This window comes from Bufo bufo, chromosome 5 (genome assembly GCF_905171765.1).
Source record: "Bufo bufo chromosome 5, aBufBuf1.1, whole genome shotgun sequence".
NCBI lineage: Eukaryota > Metazoa > Chordata > Amphibia > Anura > Bufonidae > Bufo > Bufo bufo.
In genome coordinates, this window is record NC_053393.1 from 565,733,369 (window position 1) to 565,756,919 (window position 23,551).

Consider the following 23,551-nt stretch of genomic DNA (forward strand, 5'->3'; position numbering starts at 1 on the left):
TAACTGAGACACGGCTGGATGATAGCTATGACAGTGGGATAACTGAGACACGGCTGGATGATAGCTATGACAGTGGGAATAACTGAGACACGGCTGGATGATAGCTATGGCAGTGGGAATAACAGACATGGCTGGATGATAGCTATGACAGTGGGAATAACTGAGACCTGGCTGGATGATGGCTATGACAGTGGAATAACTGAGACACGGCTGGATGATAGCTATGACAGTGGGAATAACTGAGACATGGCTGGATGATAGCTATGACAGTGGGAATAACTGAGACATGGCTGGATGATAGCTATGACAGTGGAAAACTGAGACACGGCTGGATGATAGCTATGGCAGTGGGAATAACTGAGACATGGCTGGATGATAGCTATGACAGTGGGAATAACTGAGACACGCTGGATGATAGCTATGACAGGGGAATAACTGAGACACGGCTGGATGATGGCTATGACATAGTGGGAATAACTGAGACATGGCGGGAGGATAGCTATGACAGTGGGAATAACTGAGACCCGGCTGGATGATAGCTATGACATAGTGGGAATAACTGAGACACGGCTGGATGATAGCTATGACAGTGGGAATATCTGAGACATGGCTGGATGATATCTATGACATAGTGGTAATAACTGAGACACACGGCTGGATGATAGCTATGGCAGTGGGAATAACTGAGACATGGCTGGATGACAGCTATGACAGTGGGAATAACTGAGACATGGCTGGATGATAGCTATGACAGTGGAATAACTGAGACATGGCTGGATGATAGCTATGACAGTGGGAATAACTGAGACACGGCTGGATATAGCTATGACAGTGGGAATAACTGAGACACGGCTGATGATAGCTATGGCAGTGGGAATAACAGACATGGCTGGATGATAGCTATGACAGTGGGAATAACTGAGACCTGGCTGATGATGGCTATGACAGTGGGAATAACTGAGACACGGCTGGATGATAGCTATGACAGGGAATAACTGAGACACGGCTGGATGATAGCTATGACAGTGGGAATAACTGAGACACGGCTGATAATAGCTATACAGTGGGAATAACTGAGACACGGCTGGATGATAGCTATGACATGGGAATAACTGAGACACGGCTGGATGATAGCTATGACAGTGGGAATAACTGAGACCTGCTGGATGATGGCTATGACAGTGGGAATAACTGAGACACGGCTGGATGATAGCTATGACATGGGAAATAACTGAGACACGGCTGGATGATAGCTATGACAGTGGAATAACTGAGACACGGCTGGATAATAGCTATGACAGTGGGAATAACTGAGACATGGCTGGATGATAGCTATGACAGTGGAATAACTGAGACATGGCTGGATGATAGCTATGACAGTGGAGTGGTAACAATCTGGCTACGAAAACCTACCCTGAGGAATGACGCGCATCGCACACTTTACATGCCTAACAACGACTGCAGTTCCACCTTGGTGTGACCCTACCAGTGACGAAACTGTGAATGCTGCGCGGACCCTAACCAACTTGTCTTCCGGCAACCTAGCTGACATGCTCTCTGTGACTGTAAAGCAAGCAAAAAACGGACCGTCACTACTACTGTTTAGCAACAATTTGACTACCACCCGTGCCTAGACACCACCACCGCACGCCACTGCAGAAACATCATCAAAGGTAACTGACCCTGGTGACCACCTGACAGGTACGGAGAAAGAGAGACGTGTGACAGTGGAAAATAAATTAGAGACAAAGAAGGGACCTTACCGGAAACCGACATGATGCTGATACGAGAAGAACACAAGGAACCACCGTGGAAATAGACCTGTTCGCACGAATTAAGCAGAATACGTTTTTTTTTTTTTTAACAACGCTTGCGCCTGCGTTCAGGTGGCCCGAAGCTGGGTGACGAGACACGATTGTCAATTGCCGGGTTCTCACGGAGTTGGCTGAACGCTGACGTGCATATGCCAAAATAAAACACAGCTATCTACGTACAAGCAAATTGCGACAAGTTATGAAGACAGGCAAGTGAGAAACCTGCCCATCTGAAACAGAACAATGGAATAAAATGCCATACAATGTGAAGGGTCTGGCGTGCCCCTGCTGGCCTACGTCTAGGGCGCCTGTTACTGGGGTACTACCCCCAACAACTCATCACCATCACACTGCATGGCATTAACCCCCTACCTAACTGACAGCACGGCGGCCCGTGCCAGACTTTGCCCCCCATATAACAGTCATGGTGAATAACCAAATTCGTCTTGACAGAAAAGTTAAAAACAGCTAGCTGTGATTAATCAGGCAGATTGAAACTCCGCCCTCAAAGACTAGCCTTCTCATTGACATTCCCCCCCCCTCCCCCCGTCCTTACTCCCTTACAAGCCTCCCCCAATGCAGAAAGATAGAGCCTAATGCGAGTAGCCCCAGCAAATATACGAACGGAGTCCCGCTGACTCCTGCTACCTGCGTGCAAGTCACGTGGAGCGGGGCGTGCTGCCAGACTGCCGTTCCGGTGTGGGGATGTCCCCTCTCATACCTTAGAGGGACCGACCCCACCGACCGGACTAAGGAGCCGACACTGCGCTGAGGCAGCCGCACGAGGAGGAACAGGACGCCGGAGGAAGCGCCGACCGAAGTGACGCTCTGTCGCCTAGGAGATGCTGACGCCGCCGGCTGTAACAGGAACACTGCTGCCGTCCGTCCCCTCTGGAGAAAGGTGCGTCCTAGATATAGGGCAGGGCGCCCCTCCCACAAATACAGGCCAATTAATCGGCCTTAATACTTATGTCACAGAGAGGCCGGTTGTAGAGACAGGAGTCAGTGTGCCGTAGTGTGTTACTTATTCAGGTCACCTCAGGGAGGAGAAGACAATAGACAGTTATAATTATGTTACAGAGAGGCAGGTTGTAGAGACAGGAGTCAGTGTGCCGTAGTGTGTAACTTTTCAGGTCACCTCAGGAGAGAAGACAATAGACAGTTATAATTAATGTCACAGAGAGGCCGGTTGTAGAACAGGAGTCAGTGTGCCGTAGTGTGTAACTTATTCAGGTCACCTCAGGAGGAGAAGACAATAGACAGTTATAATTATGTCACAGAGAGGCCGGTTGTAGAGACAGAGTCAGTGTGCCGTAGTGTGTTACTTATTCAGGTCACCTCAGGAGGAGAAGACAATAGACAGTTATAATTATTACAGAGAGGCAGGTTGTAGAGACAGGAGTCAGTGTGCCGTAGTGTGTAACTTATTCAGGTCACCTCAGGGAGGAGAAGACAATAGACAGTTATAATTAGTCACAGAGAGGCCGGTTGTAGAGACAGGAGTCAGTGTGCCGTAGTGTGTAACTTATTCAGTCACCTCAGGGAGGAGAAGACAATAGACAGTTATAATTATGTCACAGAGAGGCAGGTTGTAGAGACAGGAGTCAGAGTTCCATAGTGTGTTACTTATTCAGGTCACCACAGGGAGGAGAAGACAATAGACAGTTATAATTATGTCACAGAGAGGAAGGTTGTAGAGACAGGAGTCAGTGTGCCGTAGTGTGTTACTTATTCAGGTCACCTCAGGGAGGGAAGACAATAGACAGTTATAATTATGTCACAGAGAGGCAGGTTGCAGAGACAGGAGTCAGTGTGCCATAGTGTGTTACTTATTCAGGTCACCACAGGGAGGAAGAAGACAATAGACAGTTATAATTATGTCACAGAGAGGAAGGTTGTAGAGACAGGAGTCAGTGTGCCGTAGTGTGTTACTTATTCAGGTCACCTCAGGGAGGAGAAGACAATAGACAGTTATAATTATGTCACAGAGAGGCAGGTTGTAGAGACAGGAGTCAGTGTGCCGTAGTGTGTTACTTAATCAGGTCACCTCAGGAAGGAGAAGACAATAGACAGTTATAATTATGTCATATAGAGGCAGGTTGTAGAGACAGGAGTCAGTGTGCCATAGTGTGTTACTTATTCAGGTCACCTCAGGAGGAGAAGACATTAGACAGTTATAATTATGTCACAGAGAGGCCGGTTGTAGAGACAGGAGTCAGTGTGCCGTAGTGTGTAACTTATTCAGGTCACCTCAGGGAGAGAAGACAATAGACAGTTATAATTATGTCACAGAGAGGCAGGTTGTAGAGACAGGAGTCATTGTGTCATAGTGTATTACTTATTCAGGTCACCTCAGGGAGGAGAAGACAATAGACAGTTTAATTATGTCACAGAGAGGCAGGTTGTAGAGACAGGAGTCAGTGTGTCATAGTGTGTTACTTATTCAGGTCACCTCAGGGAGGAGAAGACAATAGACAGTTAAATTATGTCACAGAGAGGCCGGTTGTAGAGACAGAGTCAGTGTGCAGTAGTGTGTAACTTATTCAGGTCACCTCAGGGAGGAGAAGACAATAGACAGTTATAATTATATCACAGAGAGGCCGGTTGTAGAGACAGGAGTCAGTGTGCCGTAGTGTGTTACTTATTCAGTCACCTCAGGAGGAGAAGACATTAGACAGTTATAATTATGTCACAGAGAGGCAGGTTGTAGAGACAGGAGTCAGTGTGTCATAGTGTATTACTTATTCAGGTCACCTCAGGAGGAGAAGACAATAGACATTTATAATTATGTCACAGAGAGCCGGTTGTAGAGACAGGAGTCAGTGTGTCATAGTGTGTTACTTATTCAGGTCACCTCAGGGAGGAGAAGACAATAGACAGTTATAATTATGTCACAGAGAGGCAGGTTGTAGAGACAGGAGTCAGTGTGCCGTAGTGTGTTACTTATTCAGGTCACCTCAGCAGGAGAAGACAATAGACAGTTATAATTATGTCACAGAGAGGCCGGTTGTAGAGACAGGAGTCAGTGTGCCGTAGTGTGTTACTTATTCAGGTCCACCTCAGGAGGAGAAGACAATAGACAGTTATAATTATGTCACAGAGAGGCAGGTTGTAGAGACAGGAGTCAGTGTGTCCATAGTGTATTACTTATTCAGGTCACCTCAGGGAGGAGAAGACAATAGACAGTTTATAATATGTCACAGAGAGGCAGGTTGTAGAGACAGAGTCAGTGTGCCGTAGTGTATTACTTATTCAGGTCACCTCAGGGAGGAGAAGACAATAGACAGTTATAATTAATGTCACAGAGAGGCAGGTTGTAGAGACTGGAGTCAGTGTGCCGTAGTGTGTTACTTATTCAGGTCCCTCAGGGAGGAGAAACAATAGACAGTTTAAATTATGTCACAGAGAGGCAGGTTTGTAGAGACAGGAGTCAGTGTGCCGTAGTGTGTTACTTATTCAGGTCACCTCAGGGAGGAGAAGACAATAGACAGTTTTAATTATGTCACAGAGAGGCAGGTTGTAGAGACAGGAGTCAGTGTGCCGTAGTGTGTTACTTATTCAGTCACCTCAGGAGGAGAAGACAATAGACAGTTATAATTTGTCACAGAGAAGGCCGGTTGTAGAGACAGGAGTCAGTGTGCCATAGTGTGTTACTTATTCAGGTCACCTCAGGGAGGAGAAGACAATAGACAGTTTAAATTATGTCACAGAGAGGCCGGTTGTAGAGACAGGAGTCAGTGTGCCATAGTGTGTTTACTTATTCAGTCACCTCAGGGAGGAGAAGACAATAGACAGTTATAATTATGTCACAGAGAGGAGTTGTAGAGACAGGAGTCAGTGTGCATAGTGTGTTACTTATTCAGGTCACCTCAGGAGGAGAAGACAATAGACAGTTATAATTATGTCACAGAGAGGCCGGTTGTAGAGACAGGAGTCAGTGTGTCATAATGTTTAACTTATTCAGGTCACCTCAGGGAGGAGAAGACAATAGACAGTTATAATTATGTCACAGAGAGGCAGGTTGTAGAGACAGGAGTCAGTGTGTCATAGTGTGTTACTTATTCAGGTCACCTCAGGGAGGAGAAGACAATAGACAGTTATAATTATGTCACAGAGAGGCAGGTTGTAGAGACAGGAGTCAGTGTGCCGTAGTGTGTTACTTATTCAGGTCACCTCAGGGAGAAGACAATAGACAGTTATAATTATGTCACAGAGAGGCAGGTTGTAGAGACAGGAGTCAGTGTGCCGTAGTGTGTAACTTATTCAGGTCACCTCAGGAGGAGAAGACAATAGACAGTTATAATTATGTCACAGAGAGGCAGGTTGTAGAGACAGGAGTCAGTGTGCCGTAGGTGTAACTTATTCAGGTCACCTCAGGGAGGAGAAGACAATAGACAGTTATAATTATCACAGAGAGGCAGGTTGTAGAGACAGGAGTCAGTGTGTCATAGTGGTATTACTTATTCAGGTCACCTCAGGGAGGAGAAGACAATAGACAGTTATAATTATGTCACAGAGAGGCAGGTTGTAGAGACAGGAGTCAGTGTGTCATAGTGTTTACTTATTCAGGTCACCTCAGGGAGGAGAGACAATAGACAGTTATAATTATGTCACAGAGAGGCAGGTTGTAGAGACAGGAGTCAGTGTGTCATAGTGTGTTACTTATTCAGGTCACCTCAGGGAGGAGAAGACAATAGACAGTTATAATTATGTCACAGAGAGGCAGGTTGTAGAGACAGGAGTCAGTGTGCATAGTGTGTTACTTATTCAGGTCACCTCAGGGAGGAGAAGACAATAGACAGTTTAATTATGTCACAGAGAGGCCGGTTGTAGAGACAGGAGTCAGTGTGTCCATAGTGTGTTACTTATTCAGGTCACCTCAGGGAGGAGAAGACAATAGACAGTTTATAATTATGTCACAGAGAGGCCGGTTGTAGAGACAGGAGTCAGTGTGTCAGTGTGTTACTTATTCAGGTCACCTCAGGGAGGAGAAGACAATAGACAGTTATAATTATGTCACAGAGAGCCGGTTGTAGAGACAGGAGTCAGTGTCCGTAGTGTGTTACTTATTCAGGTCACCTCAGGGAGGAGAAGACAATAGACAGTTATAATTATGTCACAGAGAGGCAGGTTGTAGAGACAGGAGTCAGTGTGCCGTAGTGTGTTACTTATTCAGGTCACCTCAGGGAGGAGAAGACAATAGACAGTATAATTATGTCACAGAGAGGCAGGTTGTAGAGACAGGAGTCAGTGTGCCGTAGTGTTTACTTATTCAGGTCACCTCAGGGAGGAGAAGACAATAGACAGTTATAATTATGTCACAGAGAGGCAGGTTGTAGAGACAGGAGTCAGTGTGCCGTAGTGTGTTACTTATTCAGGTCACCTCAGGGAGGAGAAGACAATAGACAGTTATAATTATGTCACAGAGAGAGGCCGGTTGTAGAGACAGGAGTCAGTGTGCCGTAGTGTGTTACTTATTCAGGTCACCTCAGGGAGGAGAAGACAATAGACAGTTATAATTATGTCACAGAGAGGCCGGTTGTAGAGACAGGAGTCAGTGTGCCGTAGTGTGTTACTTATTCAGGTCACCACAGGGAGGAGAAGACAATAGACAGTTATAATTATGTCACAGAGAGGCAGGTTGTAGAGACAGGAGTCAGTGTGCCGTAGTGTGTTACTTATTCAGGTCACCTCAGGGAGGAGAAGACAATAGACAGTTATAATTATGTCACAGAGAGGCAGGTTGTAGAGACAGGAGTCAGTGCCGAGTGTGTTACTTATTCAGGTCACCTCAGGAGGAGAAGACAATAGACAGTTATAATTATGTCACAGAGAGGCCGGTTGTAGAGACAGGAGTCAGTGTGCCGTAGTGTGTAACTTATTCAGGTCACCTCAGGGAGGAGAAGACAATAGACAGTTATAATTATGTCACAGAGAGGCAGGTTGTAGAGACAGGAGTCAGTGTGCCGTAGTGTGTTAACTTATTCAGGTCACCAGGAGGAGAAGACAATAGACATTATAATTATGTCACAGAGAGGCAGGTTGTAGAGACAGGAGTCAGTGTGCCGTAGTGTGTTACTTATTCAGGTCACCACAGGGAGGAGAAGACAATAGACAGTTATAATTATGTCACAGAGAGGAAGGTTGTAGAGACAGGAGTCAGTGTGCCGTAGTGTGTTACTTATTCAGGTCACCTCAGGGAGGAGAAGACAATAGACAGTTATAATTATGTCACAGAGAGGCAGGTTGTAGAGACAGGAGTCAGTGTGCCGTAGTGTGTTACTTATTCAGGTCACCTCAGGGAGGAGAAGACAATAGACATTATAATTATGTCACAGAGAGGCAGGTTGTAGAGACAGGAGTCAGTGTGCCGTAGTGTGTTACTTATTCAGGTCACCTCAGGGAGGAGAAGACAATAGACAGTTATAATTATGTCACAGAGAGGCAGGTTGTAGAGACAGGAGTCAGTGTGTCATAGTGTGTTACTTATTCAGGTCACCTCAGGGAGGAGAAGACAATAGACAGTTATAATTATGTCACAGAGAGGCAGGTTGTAGAGACAGGAGTCAGTGTGTCATAGTGTGTTACTTATTCAGGTCACCTCAGGGAGGAGAAGACAATAGACAGTTATAATTATGTCACAGAGAGGCAGGTTGTAGAGACAGGAGTCAGTGTGTCATAGTGTAACTTATTCAGGTCACCTCAGGGAGGAAAGACAATAGACAGTTATAATTATGTCACAGAGAGGCCGGTTGTAGAGACAGGAGTCAGTGTGTCATAGTGTGTAACTTATTCAGGTCACCTCAGGGAGGAGAAGACAATAGACATTATAATTATGTCACAGAGAGGCAGGTTGTAAGACAGGAGTCAGTGTGTCAGTGTGTACTTATTCAGGTCACCTCAGGGAGGAGAAGACAATAGACAGTTTATAATTATGTCACAGAGAGGCCGGTTGTAGAGACAGGAGTCAGTGTGCCGTAGTGTAACTTATTCAGGTCACCTCAGGGAGGAGAAACAATAGACAGTTATAATTATGTCACAGAGAGGCAGGTTGTAGAGACAGGAGTCAGTGTGCATAGTGTTACTTATTCAGGTCACCTCAGGGAGGAGAAGACAATAGACAGTTATAATTATGTCACAGAGAGGCAGGTTGTAGAGACAGGAGTCAGTGTGCCGTAGTGTGTTTACTTATCAGGTCACCTCAGGGAGGAGAAGACAATAGACAGTTATAATTATGTCACAAGAGGCAGGTTGTAGAGACAGGAGTCAGTGTGCCATAGTGTGTTACTTATTCAGGTCACCTCAGGGAGGAGAAGACAATAGACAGTTATAATTATGTCACAGAGAGGCAGGTTGTAGAGACAGGAGTCAGTGTGCCGTAGTGTGTTACTTATTCAGGTCACCTCAGGGAGGAGAAGACAATAGACAGTTATAATTATGTCACAGAGAGGCAGGTTGTAGAGACAGGAGTCAGTGTGCCGTAGTGTGTTACTTATTCAGGTCACCTCAGGAGGAGAACAATAGACAGTTATAATTATGTCACAGAGAGGCAGGTTGTAGAGACAGGAGTCAGTGTGCCGTAGTGTGTTACTTATTCAGGTCACCTCAGGGAGGAGAAGACAATAGACAGTTATAATTATGTCACAGAGAGGCAGGTTGTAGAGACAGAATCAGTGTGCCGTAGTGTGTTACTTATTCAGGTCACCTCAGGGAGGAGAAGACAATAGACAGTTATAATTATGTCACAGAGAGGCCGGTTGTAGAGACAGGAGTCAGTGTGCCGTAGTGTGTTACTTATTCAGGTCACTCAGGGAGGAGAAGACAATAGACAGTTATTAATTATGTCACAGAGGCCGGTTTAGAGACAGGAGTCAGTGTGCCGTAGTGTGTACTTATTCAGGTCACCTCAGGGAGGAGAAGACAATAGACAGTTATAATTATATCACAGAGAGGCAGGTTGTAGAGACAGGAGTCAGTGTGCCGTAGTGTGTACTTATTCAGGTCACCTCAGGGAGGAGAAGACAATAGACAGTTATAATTATGTCACAGAGAGGCAGGTTGTAGAGACAGGAGTCAGTGTGCCGTAGTGTGTTACTTATTCAGGTCACCTCAGGGAGGAGAAGACAATAGACAGTTATAATTATGTCACAGAGAGGCAGGTTGTAGAGACAGGAGTCAGTGTGCCGTAGTGTGTTACTTATTCAGGTCACCTCAGGGAGGAGAAGACAATAGACAGTTATAATTATGTCACAGAGAGGCAGGTTGTAGAGACAGGAGTCAGTGTGCCGTAGTGTGTACTTATTCAGGTCACCTCAGGGAGGAGAAGACAATAGACAGTTATAATTATGTCACAGAGAGGCCGTTGTAGAGACAGGAGTCAGTGTGCCGTAGTGTGTTACTTATTCAGGTCACCTCAGGGAGGAGAAGACAATAGACAGTTATAATTATGTCACAGAGAGGCCGGTTGTAGAGACAGGAGTCAGTGTGCCGTAGTGTGTTACTTATTCAGGTCACCTCAGGGAGGAGAAGACAATAGACAGTTATAATTATGTCACAGAGAGGGGTTGTAGAGACAGGAGTCAGTGTGCCGTAGTGTGTTACTTATTCAGGTCACCTCAGGGAGGAGAAGACAATAGACAGTTATAATTATGTCACAGAGAGGCAGTTGTAGAGACAGGAGTCAGTGTGCATAGTGTTTACTTATTCAGGTCACCTCAGGGAGGAAAGACAATAGACAGTTTATAATTATGTCACAGAGAGGCCGGTTGTAGAGACAGGAGTCAGTGTGTAGTGTGTTACTTATTCAGGTCACCTCAGGGAGAGAAGACAATAGACAGTTATAATTATGTCACAGAGAGGCCGGTTGTAGAGACAGAGTCAGTGTGCCGTAGTGTGTAACTTATTCAGGTCACCTCAGGGAGGAGAAGACAATAGACAGTTATAATTATGTCACAGAGAGGCAGTTGTAGAGACAGGAGTCAGTGTGCCGTAGTGTGTTACTTATTCAGGTCACCTCAGGAGAGAAGACAATAGACAGTTATAATTATGTCACAGAGAGGCAGGTTGTAGAGACAGGATCAGTGTCCGTAGTGTGTTACTTATTCAGGTCACCTCAGGAGGAGAAGACAATAGACAGTTATAATTATGTCACAGAGAGGCAGGTTGTAGAGACAGGAGTCAGTGTGCCTAGTGTGTACTTATTCAGGTCACCTCAGGGAGGAGAAGACAATAGACAGTTATAATTATGACAGAGAGGCAGGTTGTAGAGACAGGAGTCAGTGTGTCATAGTGTATTACTTATTCAGGTCACCTCAGGGAGGAGAAGACAATAGACAGTTATAATTATGTCACAGAGAGGCAGGTTGTAGAGACAGGAGTCAGTGTGTCATAGTGTGTTACTTATTCAGGTCACCTCAGGGAGGAGAAGACAATAGACAGTTATAATTATGTCACAGAGAGGCCGGTTGTAGAGACAGGAGTCAGTGTGCCGTAGTGTGTTACTTATTCAGGTCACCTCAGGGAGGAGAAGACAATAGACAGTTATAATTATGTCACAGAGAGGCCGGTTGTAGAGACAGGAGTCAGTGTGCCGTAGTGTGTAACTTATTCAGGTCACCTCAGGGAGGAGAAGACAATAGACATTTAATTATGTCACAGAGAGGCAGGTTGTAAGACAGGAGTCAGTGTGTCATAGTGTATTACTTATTCAGGTCACCTCAGGGAGGAGAAGACAATAGACAGTTATAATTATGTCACAGAGAGGCCGGTTGTAGAGACAGGAGTCAGTGTGTCATAGTGTATTACTTATTCAGGTCACCTCAGGGGGAGAAGACAATAGACAGTTATAATTATGTCTCAGAGAGGCAGATTGTAGAGACAGGAGTCAGTGTGCATAGTGTATTACTTATTCAGGTCACCTCAGGGAGGAGAAGACAATAGACAGTATAATTATGTCACAGAGAGGCAGGTTGTAGAGACAGGAGTCAGTGTGCCGTAGTGTATTACTTATTCAGGTCACCTCAGGGAGGAGAAGACAATAGACAGTTATAATTATGTCACAGAGAGGCAGGTTGTAGAGACAGGAGTCAGTGTGCCGTAGTGTGTTACTTATTCAGGTCACCTCAGGGAGGAGAAGACAATAGACAGTTATAATTATGTCACAGAGAGGCCGGTTGTAGAGACAGGAGTCAGTGTGCCATAGTGTGTTACTTATTCAGGTCACCACAGGGAGGAGAAGACAATAGACAGTTATAATTATGTCACAGAGAGGCCGGTTGTAGAGACAGGAGTCAGTGTGTCATAGTGTGTTACTTATTCAGGTCACCTCAGGGAGGAGAAGACAATAGACAGTATAATTATGTCACAGAGAGGCAGGTTGTAGAGACAGGAGTCAGTGCACGTAGTGTGTTACTACTATTCAGGTCACCTCAGGGAGGAAAGACAATAGACAGTTATAATTATGTCACAGAGAGGTTGTAGAGACAGGAGTCAGTGTGCCGTAGTGTGTTACTTATTCAGGTCACCTCAGGAGGAGAAGACAATAGACAGTTATAATTATGTCACAGAGAGGCAGGTTGTAGAGACAGGAGTCAGTGTGCCGTAGTGTGTTACTTATTCAGGTCACCTCAGGGAGGAGAAGACAATAGACAGTTATAATTATGTCACAGAGAGGCAGGTTGTAGAGACAGGAGTCAGTGTGCCATAGTGTGTTACTTATTCAGTCACCTCAGGGAGGAGAAGACAATAGACAGTTATAATTATGTCACAGAGAGGCCGGTTGTAGAGACAGAGTCAGTGTGTCATGTGTGTAACTTATTCAGGTCACCTCAGGGAGGAGAAGACAATAGACAGTTATAATTATGTCACAGAGAGGCAGGTTGTAGAGACAGGAGTCAGTGTGTCATAGTGTGTACTTATTCAGGTCACCTCAGGAAGGAGAAGACAATAGACAGTTATAATTATGTCCACAGAGAGCGCGGTTGTAGAGACAGGAGTCAGTGTGCCGTAGTGTGTTACTTAATTCCAGGTCACCTCAGGGAGGAGAAGACAATAGACATTATAATTAATGTCACAGAGAGGCCGTTGTAGAGACTGGAGTCAGTGTGCCATAGTGTGTTACTTATTCAGGTCACCTCAGGGAGGAGAAGACAATAGACAGTTATAATTATGTCACGAGAGGCCGGTTGTAGAGACAGGAGTCAGTGTGCCATAGATGTGTTACTTATTCAGGTCACCTCAGGGAGGAGAAGAACAATAGACAGTTATAATTATGTCACAGAGAGGCCGGTTGTAGAGACAGGAGTCAGTGTGCCTTAGTGTGTTACTTATTCAGGTCACCTCAGGGAGGAGAAGACAATAGACAGTTATAATTATGTCACAGAGAGGCCGGTTGTAGAGACAGGAGTCAGTGTGCCGTAGTGTGTTACTTATTCAGGTCACCTCAGGGAGGAGAAGACAATAGACAGTTATAATTATGTCACAGAGAGGCCGTTGTAGAGACAGGAGTCAGTGTTGCAGAGTGTGTTACTTATTCAGGTCACCTCAGGAGGAGAAGACAATAGACAGTTATAATTATGTCACAGAGAGGCAGGTTGTAGAGACAGGAGTCAGTGGTGCCTAGTGTGTTACTTATTCAGGTCACCTCAGGGAGGAGAAGACAATAGACAGTTATAATTATGTCACAGAGAGGCCGGTTGTAGAGACAGGAGTCCAGTGTGCATAGTGTGTTACTTATTCAGGTCACCTCAGGGAGGAGAAGACAATAGACAGTTATAATTATGTCACAGAGAGGCAGGTTGTAGAGACAGGAGTCAGTGTGCCGTAGTGTGTTACTTATTCAGGTCACCTCAGGGAGGAGAAGACAATAGACAGTTATAATTATGTCACAGAGAGGCCGGTTGTAGAGACAGAGTCAGTGTGCCATAGTGTGTTACTTATTCAGGTCACCTCAGGGAGGAGAAGACAATAGACAGTTATAATTATGTCACAGAGAGGCAGGTTGTAGAGACAGGAGTCAGTGTGCCGTAGTGTGTTACTTATTCAGGTCACCTCAGGGAGGAGAAGACAATAGACAGTTATAATTATGTCACAGAGAGGCAGGTTGTAGAGACAGGAGTCTGTGTGCCGTAGTGTGTTACTTATTCAGGTCACCTCAGGGAGGAGAAGACAATAGACAGTTTTAATTATGTCCACAGAGAGGCCGGTTGTAGAGACAGGAGTCAGTGTGTCGTAGTGTGTAACTTATTCAGGTCACCTCAGGGAGGAGAAAGACAATAGACAGTTATAAATATGGCACAGAGAGGCAGGTTGTAGAGACAGGAGTCAGTGTGCCGTAGTGTGTTACTTATTCAGGTCACCTCAGGGAGGAGAAGACAATAGACAGTTATAATTATGTCACAGAGAGGCAGGTTGTAAGACAGGAGTTCAGTTGCCGTATTGTGTTAACTTATTCAGGTCACCTCAGGGAGGAGAAGACGATAAGACAGTTATAATTATTGTCACAGAGAGGCAGGTTGTAGAGACAGGAGTCATTGTGCCGTAGTGTGTTACTTATTCAGGTCACCTCAGGGAGGAGAAGACAATAGACAGTTATAATTATGTCACATGAGAGGGCGGTTGTAGAGACAGGAGTCAGTGTGCCTAGTGTGTTACTTATTCAGGTCACCTCAGGGAGGAGAAACAATAGACAGTTATAATTATGTCACAGAGAGGCGGTTGTAGAGACAGGAGTCAGTGGTGCATAGTGTGTTACTTATTCAGGTCACCTCAGGGAGGAGAAGACAATAGACAGTTATAATTATGTCACAGAGAGGCCGGTTGTAGAGACAGGAGTCAGTGTGCGTAGTGTGTACTTATTCAGGTCACCTCAGGGAGGAGAAGACAATAGACAGTTATAATTATGTCACAGAGAGGCCGGTTGTAGAGACAGGAGTCAGTGTGCCTAGTGTGTTACTTATTCAGGTCACCTCAGGGAGGAGAAGACAATAGACAGTTATAATTATGTCACAGAGAGGCCGGTTGTAGAGACAGGAGTCAGTGTGGCCGATAGTGTGTTACTTATTCAGGTCACCTCAGGGAGGAGAAGACAATAGACAGTTATAATTATGTCACAGAGAGGCCGGTTGTAGAGACAGGAGTCAGTGTGCCGTAGTGTGTTACTTATTCAGGTCACCTCAGGGAGGAGAAGACAATAGACAGTTATAATTATGTCACAGAGAGGCAGGTTGTAGAGACAGGAGTCAGTGTGCCGTAGTGTGTTACTTATTCAGGTCACCTCAGGGAGGAGAAGACAATAGACAGTTATAATTATGTCACAGAGAGGCCGGTTGTAGAGACAGGAGTCAGTGTGGCCGTAGTGTGTTACTTATTCAGGTCACCTCAGGGAGGAGAAGACAATAGACAGTTATAATTATGTCACAGAGAGGCAGTTTGTAGAGACAGGAGTCAGTGTGCCGTAGTGTGTTACTTATTCAGGTCACCTCAGGGAGGAGAAGACAATAGACAGTTATAATTATGTCACAGAGAGGCCGGTTGTAGAGACAGGAGTCAGTGTGCCATAGTGTGTTACTATTCAGGTCACCTCAGGGAGAGAGAAGACAATAGACAGGTTATAATTATGTCACAGAGAGGCAGGTTGTAGAGACAGGGAGTCAGGTGTGCCAGTAGTGTGTTACTTATTCAGGTCACCTCAGGGAGGAGAAGACAATAGACAGTTATAATTATGTCACAGAGAGGCAGGTTGTAGAGACAGGAGTCAGTGTGCCGTAGTGTGTAACTTATTCAGGTCACCTCAGGGAGAGAAGACAATAGACAGTGATAATTATGTCACAGAGAGGCAGGTTGTAGAGACATGGAGTCAGTTGTGCCATAGTGGTGTTACTTATTCAGGTCACCTCAGGGAGGAGAAGACAATAGACATTTATAATATGTCACAGAGAGGCCGGTTGTAGAGACAGGAGTCAGTTTGCCGTAGTGTGTTTACTTATTCAGGTCACCTCAGGGAGGAGAAGACAATAGACAGTTATAATTATGTCACAGAGAGGCCGGTTGTAGAGACAGGAGTCAGTGTGCCGTAGTGTGGTTACTTATTCAGGTCACCTCAGGGTGGAGAAGACAATAGACATTATAATTATGTCACAGAGAGAGGCCGGTTGTAGAGACAGGAGTCAGTGTGCCGTAGTGTGTTACTTATTCAGGTCACCTCAGGGAGGAGAAGACTAAGACAGTTATAATTATGATCACAAGAGGCAGTTGTAGACTGGGGTCAGTGTGCCGTAGTGTTACTTATTCAGGACACTCAGGGAGGAGAAGACAATAGACAGTTATAATTATGTCACAGAGAGGCAGGTTGTAGAGACAGGGAGTCAGTGTGCCTATTGTGTTACTTATTCAGGTCACCTCAGGGAGGAGAAAGACAATAGACAGTTATAATTATGTCACAGAGAGGCCGGTTGAAGAGACAGAGTCAGTGTGCCGTAGTGTGTACTTATTCAGGTCACCTCAGGAGAGGAGAAGACAATAGACAGTTAAATTATGTCACAGAGAGGCAGTTGTAGAGACAGGAGTCAGTGTGTCATAGTGTGTTACTTATTCAGGTCACCTCAGGGAGGAGAAGACAATAGACAGTTATAATTATGTCACAGAGAGGCGGTTGTAGAGACAGGAGTCAGATGTGTCCGTAGTGTGTTACTTATTCAGGTCACCTCAGGGAGGGAGAAGACAATAGACAGGTTATAATTATGTCACAGAGAGGCCAGGTTGTAGAGACAGGTGTCAGTGTGCCGTAAGTGTGTTACTTATTCAGGTCACCTCAGGGAGGAGAAGACAATAGACAGTTATAATTATGTCACAGAGAGGCCGGTTGTAGAGACAGGAGTCAGTGTGCCGTAGTGTGTTACTTATTCAGGTCACCTCAGGGAGGAGGGGAGGAGAAGACAATAGACAGTTATAATTATGTCTCAGAGAGGCCGGTTGTAGAGACAGGAGTCAGTGTGCCGTAGTGTGTTACTTATTCAGGTCACCTCAGGGAGGAGAAGACAATAGACAGGTATAATTATGTCACAGAGAGGCAGGTTGTAGAGACAGGAGTCAGTGTGCCGTAGTGTTTACTTATTCAGGTCACCTCAGGGAGGAGAAGACAATAGACAGTTATAATTATGTCACAGAGAGGCCGGTTGTAGAGACAGGAGTCAGTGTGTCATAGTGTGTTACTTATTCAGGTCACCTCAGGGAGGAGAAGACAATAGACAGTTATAATTATGTCACAGAGAGGGCAGGTTGTAGAGACAGGAGTCAGTGTGCCGTAGTGTGTTACTTATTCAGGTCACCTCAGGGAGGAGAAGACAATAGACAGTTATAATTATGTCACAGAGAGGCCGGTTGTAGAGACAGGAGTCAGTGTGCCGTAGTGTGTTACTTATTCAGGTCACCTCAGGGAGGAGAAGACAATAGACAGTTATAATTATGTCACAGAGAGGCCGGTTTGTAGAGACAGGAGTCAGTGTGCCATAGTGTGTTACTTATTCAGGTCACCTCAGGGAGGAGAAGACAATAGACAGTTATAATTATGTCACAGAGAGGGCAGGTTGTAGAGACAGGAGTCAGTGTGCCAGTAGTGTGTTACTTATTCAGGTCACCTCAGGGAGGAGAAGACAATAGACAGTTATAATTATGTCACAGAGAGGCCGGTTGTAGAGACAGGAGTCAGTGTGCCATAGTGTGTAACTTATTCAGGTCACCTCAGGGAGGAGAAGACAATAGACAGTTATAATTATGTCACAGAGAGGCAGGTTGTAGAGACAGGAGTCAGTGTGCAGTAGTGTGTTACTTATTCAGGTCACCTCAGGGAGGAGAAGACAATAGACAGTTATAATTATGTCACAGAGAGGCCGGTTGTAGAGACAGGAGTCAGTGTGCCGTAGTGTGTTACTTATTCAGGTCACCTCAGGGAGGAGAAGACAATAGACAGTTATAATTATGTCACAGAGAGGCAGGTTGTAGAGACAGGAGTCAGTGTGCCGTAGTGTGTTACTTATTCAGGTCACCTCAGGGAGGAGAAGACAATAGACAGTTATAATTATGTCACAGAGAGGCCGGTTGTAGAGACAGGAGTCAGTGTGCCGTAGTGTGTTACTTATTCAGGTCACCTCAGGGAGGAGAAGACAATAGACAGTTATAATTATGTCACAGAGAGGCCGGTTGTAGAGACAGCAGTCAGTGTGCCGTAGTGTGTTACTTATTCAGGTCACCTCAGGGAGGAGAAGACAATAGACAGTTATAATTATGTCACAGAGAGGCCGGTTGTAGAGACAGGAGTCAGTGTGCCGTAGTGTGTTACTTATTCAGGTCACCTCAGGGAGGAGAAGACAATAGACAGTTATAATTATGTCACAGAGAGGCAGGTTGTAGAGACAGGAGTCAGTGTGCCGTAGTGTGTTACTTATTCAGGTCACCTCAGGGAGGAGAAGACAATAGACAGTTATAATTATGTCACAGAGAGGCCGGTTGTAGAGACAGGAGTCAGTGTGCCGTAGTGTGTTACTTATTCAGGTCACCTCAGGGAGGAGAAGACAATAGACAGTTATAATTATGTCACAGAGAGGCAGGTTGTAGAGACAGGAGTCAGTGTGCCGTAGTGTGTTACTTATTCAGGTCACCTCAGGGAGGAGAAGACAATAGACAGTTATAATTATGTCACAGAGAGGCCGGTTGTAGAGACAGGAGTCAGTGTGCCGTAGTGTGTTACTTATTCAGGTCACCTCAGGGAGGAGAAGACAATAGACAGTTATAATTATGTCACAGAGAGGCCGGTTGTAGAGACAGGAGTCAGTGTGCCATAGTGTGTTACTTATTCAGGTCACCTCAGGGAGGAGAAGACAATAGACAGTTATAATTATGTCACAGAGAGGCAGGTTGTAGAGACAGGAGTCAGTGTGGCAGTAGTGTGTTACTTATTCAGGTCACCTCAGGGAGGAGAAGACAATAGACAGTTATAATTATGTCACAGAGAGGCCGGTTGTAGAGACAGGAGTCAGTGTGCCGTAGTGTGTTACTTATTCAGGTCACCTCAGGGAGGAGAAGACAATAGACAGTTATAATTATGTCACAGAGAGGCCGGTTGTAGAGACAGGAGTCAGTGTGCCGTAGTGTGTTACTTATTCAGGTCACCTCAGGGAGGAGAAGACAATAGACAGTTATAATTATGTCACAGAGAGGCAGGTTGTAGAGACAGGAGTCAGTGTGCCGTAGTGTGTAACTTATTCAGGTCACCTCAGGGAGGAGAAGACAATAGACAGTTATAATTATGTCACAGAGAGGCCGGTTGTAGAGACAGGAGTCATGTGTGCCGTAGTGTGTAACTTATTCAGGTCACCTCAGGGAGGAGAAGACAATAGACAGTTATAATTATGTCACAGAGAGGCCGGTTGTAGAGACAGGAGTCAGTGTGCCATAGTGTGTTACTTATTCAGGTCACCTCAGGGAGGAGAAGACAATAGACAGTTATAATTATGTCACAGAGAGGCCGGTTGTAGAGACAGGAGTCAGTGTGCATAGTGTGTTACTTATTCAGGTCACCTCAGGGAGGAGAAGACAATAGACAGTTATAATTATGTCACAGAGAGGCCGGTTGTAGAGACAGGAGTCAGTGTGCCGTAGTGTGTAACTTATTCAGGTCACCTCAGGGAGGAGAAGACAATAGACAGTTATAATTATGTCACAGAGAGGCAGGTTGTAGAGACAGGAGTCAGTGTGCCATAGTGTGTTACTTATTCAGGTCACCTCAGGGAGGAGAAGACAATAGACAGTTATAATTATGTCACAGAGAGGCCGGTTGTAGAGACAGGAGTCAGTGTGCGAGTAGTGTGTTACTTATTCAGGTCACCTCAGGGAGGAGAAGACAATAGACAGTTATAATTATGTCACAGAGAGGCCGGTTGTAGAGACAGGAGTCAGTGTGCCGTAGTGTGTTACTTATTCAGGTCACCTCAGGGAGGAGAAGACAATAGACAGTTATAATTATGTCACAGAGAGGCCGGTTGTAGAGACAGGAGTCAGTGTGCCATAGTGTGTAACTTATTCAGGTCACCTCAGGGAGGAGAAGACAATAGACAGTTATAATTATGTCACAGAGAGGCAGGTTGTAGAGACAGGAGTCAGTGTGCTACTTATTCAGGTCACCTCAGGGAGGAGAAGACAATAGACAGTTATAATTATGTCACAGAGAGGCAGGTTGTAGAGACAGGAGTCAGTGTGCCATAGTGTGTTACTTATTCAGGTCACCTCAGGGAGGAGAAGACAATAGACAGTTATAATTATGTCACAGAGAGGCAGGTTGTAGAGACAGGAGTCAGTGTGCCGTAGTGTGTTACTTATTCAGGTCACCTCAGGGAGGAGAAGACAATAGACAGTTATAATTATGTCACAGAGAGGCCGGTTGTAGAGACAGGAGTCAGTGTGCCGTAGTGTGTTACTTATTCAGGTCACCTCAGGGAGGAGAAGACAATAGACAGTTATAATTATGTCACAGAGAGGCCGGTTGTAGAGACAGGAGTCAGTGTGCCATAGTGTGTTACTTATTCAGGTCACCTCAGGGAGGAGAAGACAATAGACAGTTATAATTATGTCACAGAGAGGCAGGTTGTAGAGACAGGAGTCAGTGTGCCGTAGTGTGTTACTTATTCAGGTCACCTCAGGGAGGAGAAGACAATAGACAGTTATAATTATGTCACAGAGAGGCCGGTTGTAGAGACAGGAGTCAGTGTGCCGTAGTGTGTTACTTATTCAGGTCACCTCAGGGAGGAGAAGACAATAGACAGTTATAATTATGTCACAGAGAGGCAGGTTGTAGAGACAGGAGTCAGTGTGCCGTAGTGTGTTACTTATTCAGGTCACCTCAGGGAGGAGAAGACAATAGACAGTTATAATTATGTCACAGAGAGGCAGGTTGTAGAGACAGGAGTCAGTGTGCCGTAGTGTGTTACTTATTCAGGTCTCCTCAGGGAGGAGAAGACAATAGACAGTTATAATTATGTCACAGAGAGGCAGGTTGTAGAGACAGGAGTCAGTGTGCCGTAGTGTGTTACTTATTCAGGTCACCTCAGGGAGGAGAAGACAATAGACAGTTATAATTATGTCACAGAGAGGCCGGTTGTAGAGACAGGAGTCAGTGTGCCGTAGTGTGTTACTTATTCAGGTCACCTCAGGGAGGAGAAGACAATAGACAGTTATAATTATGTCACAGAGAGGCCGGTTGTAGAGACAGGAGTCAGTGTGCCATAGTGTGTTACTTATTCAGGTCACCTCAGGGAGGAGAAGACAATAGACAGTTATAATTATGTCACAGAGAGGCCGGTTGTAGAGACAGGAGTCAGTGTGCCGTAGTGTGTTACTTATTCAGGTCACCTCAGGGAGGAGAAGACAATAGACAGTTATAATTATGTCACAGAGAGGCAGGTTGTAGAGACAGGAGTCAGTGTGCCGTAGTGTGTTACTTATTCAGGTCACCTCAGGGAGGAGAAGACAATAGACAGTTATAATTATGTCACAGAGAGGCAGGTTGTAGAGACAGGAGTCAGTGTGCCGTAGTGTGTTACTTATTCAGGTCACCTCAGGGAGGAGAAGACAATAGACAGTTATAATTATGTCACAGAGAGGCAGGTTGTAGAGACAGGAGTCAGTGTGCCGTAGTGTGTTACTTATTCAGGTCACCTCAGGGAGGAGAAGACAATAGACAGTTATAATTATGTCACAGAGAGGCCGGTTGTAGAGACAGGAGTCAGTGTGCCGTAGTGTGTTACTTATTCAGGTCACCTCAGGGAGGAGAAGACAATAGACAGTTATAATTATGTCACAGAGAGGCAGGTTGTAGAGACAGGAGTCAGTGTGCCGTAGTGTGTTACTTATTCAGGTCACCTCAGGGAGGAGAAGACAATAGACAGTTATAATTATGTCACAGAGAGGCAGGTTGTAGAGACAGGAGTCAGTGTGCCATAGTGTGTTACTTATTCAGGTCACCTCAGGGAGGAGAAGACAATAGACAGTTATAATTATGTCACAGAGAGGCAGGTTGTAGAGACAGGAGTCAGTGTGCCGTAGTGTGTTACTTATTCAGGTCACCTCAGGGAGGAGAAGACAATAGACAGTTATAATTATGTCACAGAGAGGCCGGTTGTAGAGACAGGAGTCAGTGTGCCGTAGTGTGTTACTTATTCAGGTCACCTCAGGGAGGAGAAGACAATAGACAGTTATAATTATGTCACAGAGAGGCCGGTTGTAGAGACAGGAGTCAGTGTGCCATAGTGTGTTACTTATTCAGGTCACCTCAGGGAGGAGAAGACAATAGACAGTTATAATTATGTCACAGAGAGGCCGGTTGTAGAGACAGGAGTCAGTGTGCCGTAGTGTGTACTTATTCAGGTCACCTCAGGGAGGAGAAGACAATAGACAGTTATAATTATGTCACAGAGAGGCAGGTTGTAGAGACAGGAGTCAGTGTGCCAGTAGTGTGTTACTTATTCAGGTCACCTCAGGGAGGAGAAGACAATAGACAGTTATAATTATGTCACAGAGAGGCCGGTTGTAGAGACAGGAGTCAGTGTGCCGTAGTGTGTAACTTATTCAGGTCACCTCAGGGAGGAGAAGACAATAGACAGTTATAATTATGTCACAGAGAGGCAGGTTGTAGAGACAGGAGTCAGTGTGCCGTAGTGTGTTACTTATTCAGGTCACCTCAGGGAGGAGAAGACAATAGACAGTTATAATTATGTCACAGAGAGGCCGGTTGTAGAGACAGGAGTCAGTGTGCAGTAGTGTGTAACTTATTCAGGTCACCTCAGGGAGGAGAAGACAATAGACAGTTATAATTATGTCACAGAGAGGCAGGTTGTAGAGACAGGAGTCAGTGTGCCGTAGTGTGTTACTTATTCAGGTCACCTCAGGGAGGAGAAGACAATAGACAGTTATAATTATGTCACAGAGAGGCCGGTTGTAGAGACAGGAGTCAGTGTGCCGTAGTGTGTTACTTATTCAGGTCACCTCAGGGAGGAGAAGACAATAGACAGTTATAATTATGTCACAGAGAGGCCGGTTGTAGAGACAGGAGTCAGTGTGCCGTAGTGTGTAACTTATTCAGGTCACCTCAGGGAGGAGAAGACAATAGACAGTTATAATTATGTCACAGAGAGGCAGGTTGTAGAGACAGGAGTCAGTGTGCCGTAGTGTGTAACTTATTCAGGTCACCTCAGGGAGGAGAAGACAATAGACAGTTATAATTATGTCACAGAGAGGCAGGTTGTAGAGACAGGAGTCAGTGTGCCGTAGTGTGTTACTTATTCAGGTCACCTCAGGAGGAGAAGACAATAGACAGTTATAATTATGTCACAGAGAGGCCGGTTGTAGAGACAGGAGTCAGTGTGCCGTAGTGTGTAACTTATTCAGGTCACCTCAGGGAGGAGAAGACAATAGACAGTTATAATTATGTCACAGAGAGGCAGGTTGTAGAGACAGGAGTCAGTGTGCCGTAGTGTGTTACTTATTCAGGTCACCTCAGGAGGAGAAGACAATAGACAGGTATAATTATGTCACAGAGAGGCCGGTTGTAGAGACAGGAGTCAGTGTGCCAGTAGTGTGTTACTTATTCAGGTCACCTCAGGGAGGAGAAGACAATAGACAGTTATAATTATGTCACAGAGAGGCCGGTTGTAGAGACAGGAGTCAGTGTGCCTAGTGTGTAACTTATT

General features: G+C 45.3%; 1 protein-coding gene across 1 annotated transcript in view; it reads right to left on the minus strand.

The window, feature by feature from the left end:
- LOC121002667 (ankyrin repeat and SOCS box protein 10-like) overlaps positions 1-23,551 on the minus strand; it is a 178,125-nt gene that overhangs the window by 80,602 nt on the left and 73,972 nt on the right. The window contains exon 3 of the mRNA XM_040434100.1: positions 1,764-1,780. Coding sequence (XP_040290034.1) covers positions 1,764-1,780 — 17 coding nt within the window. The remainder of the gene's footprint in view (positions 1-1,763; positions 1,781-23,551) is intronic.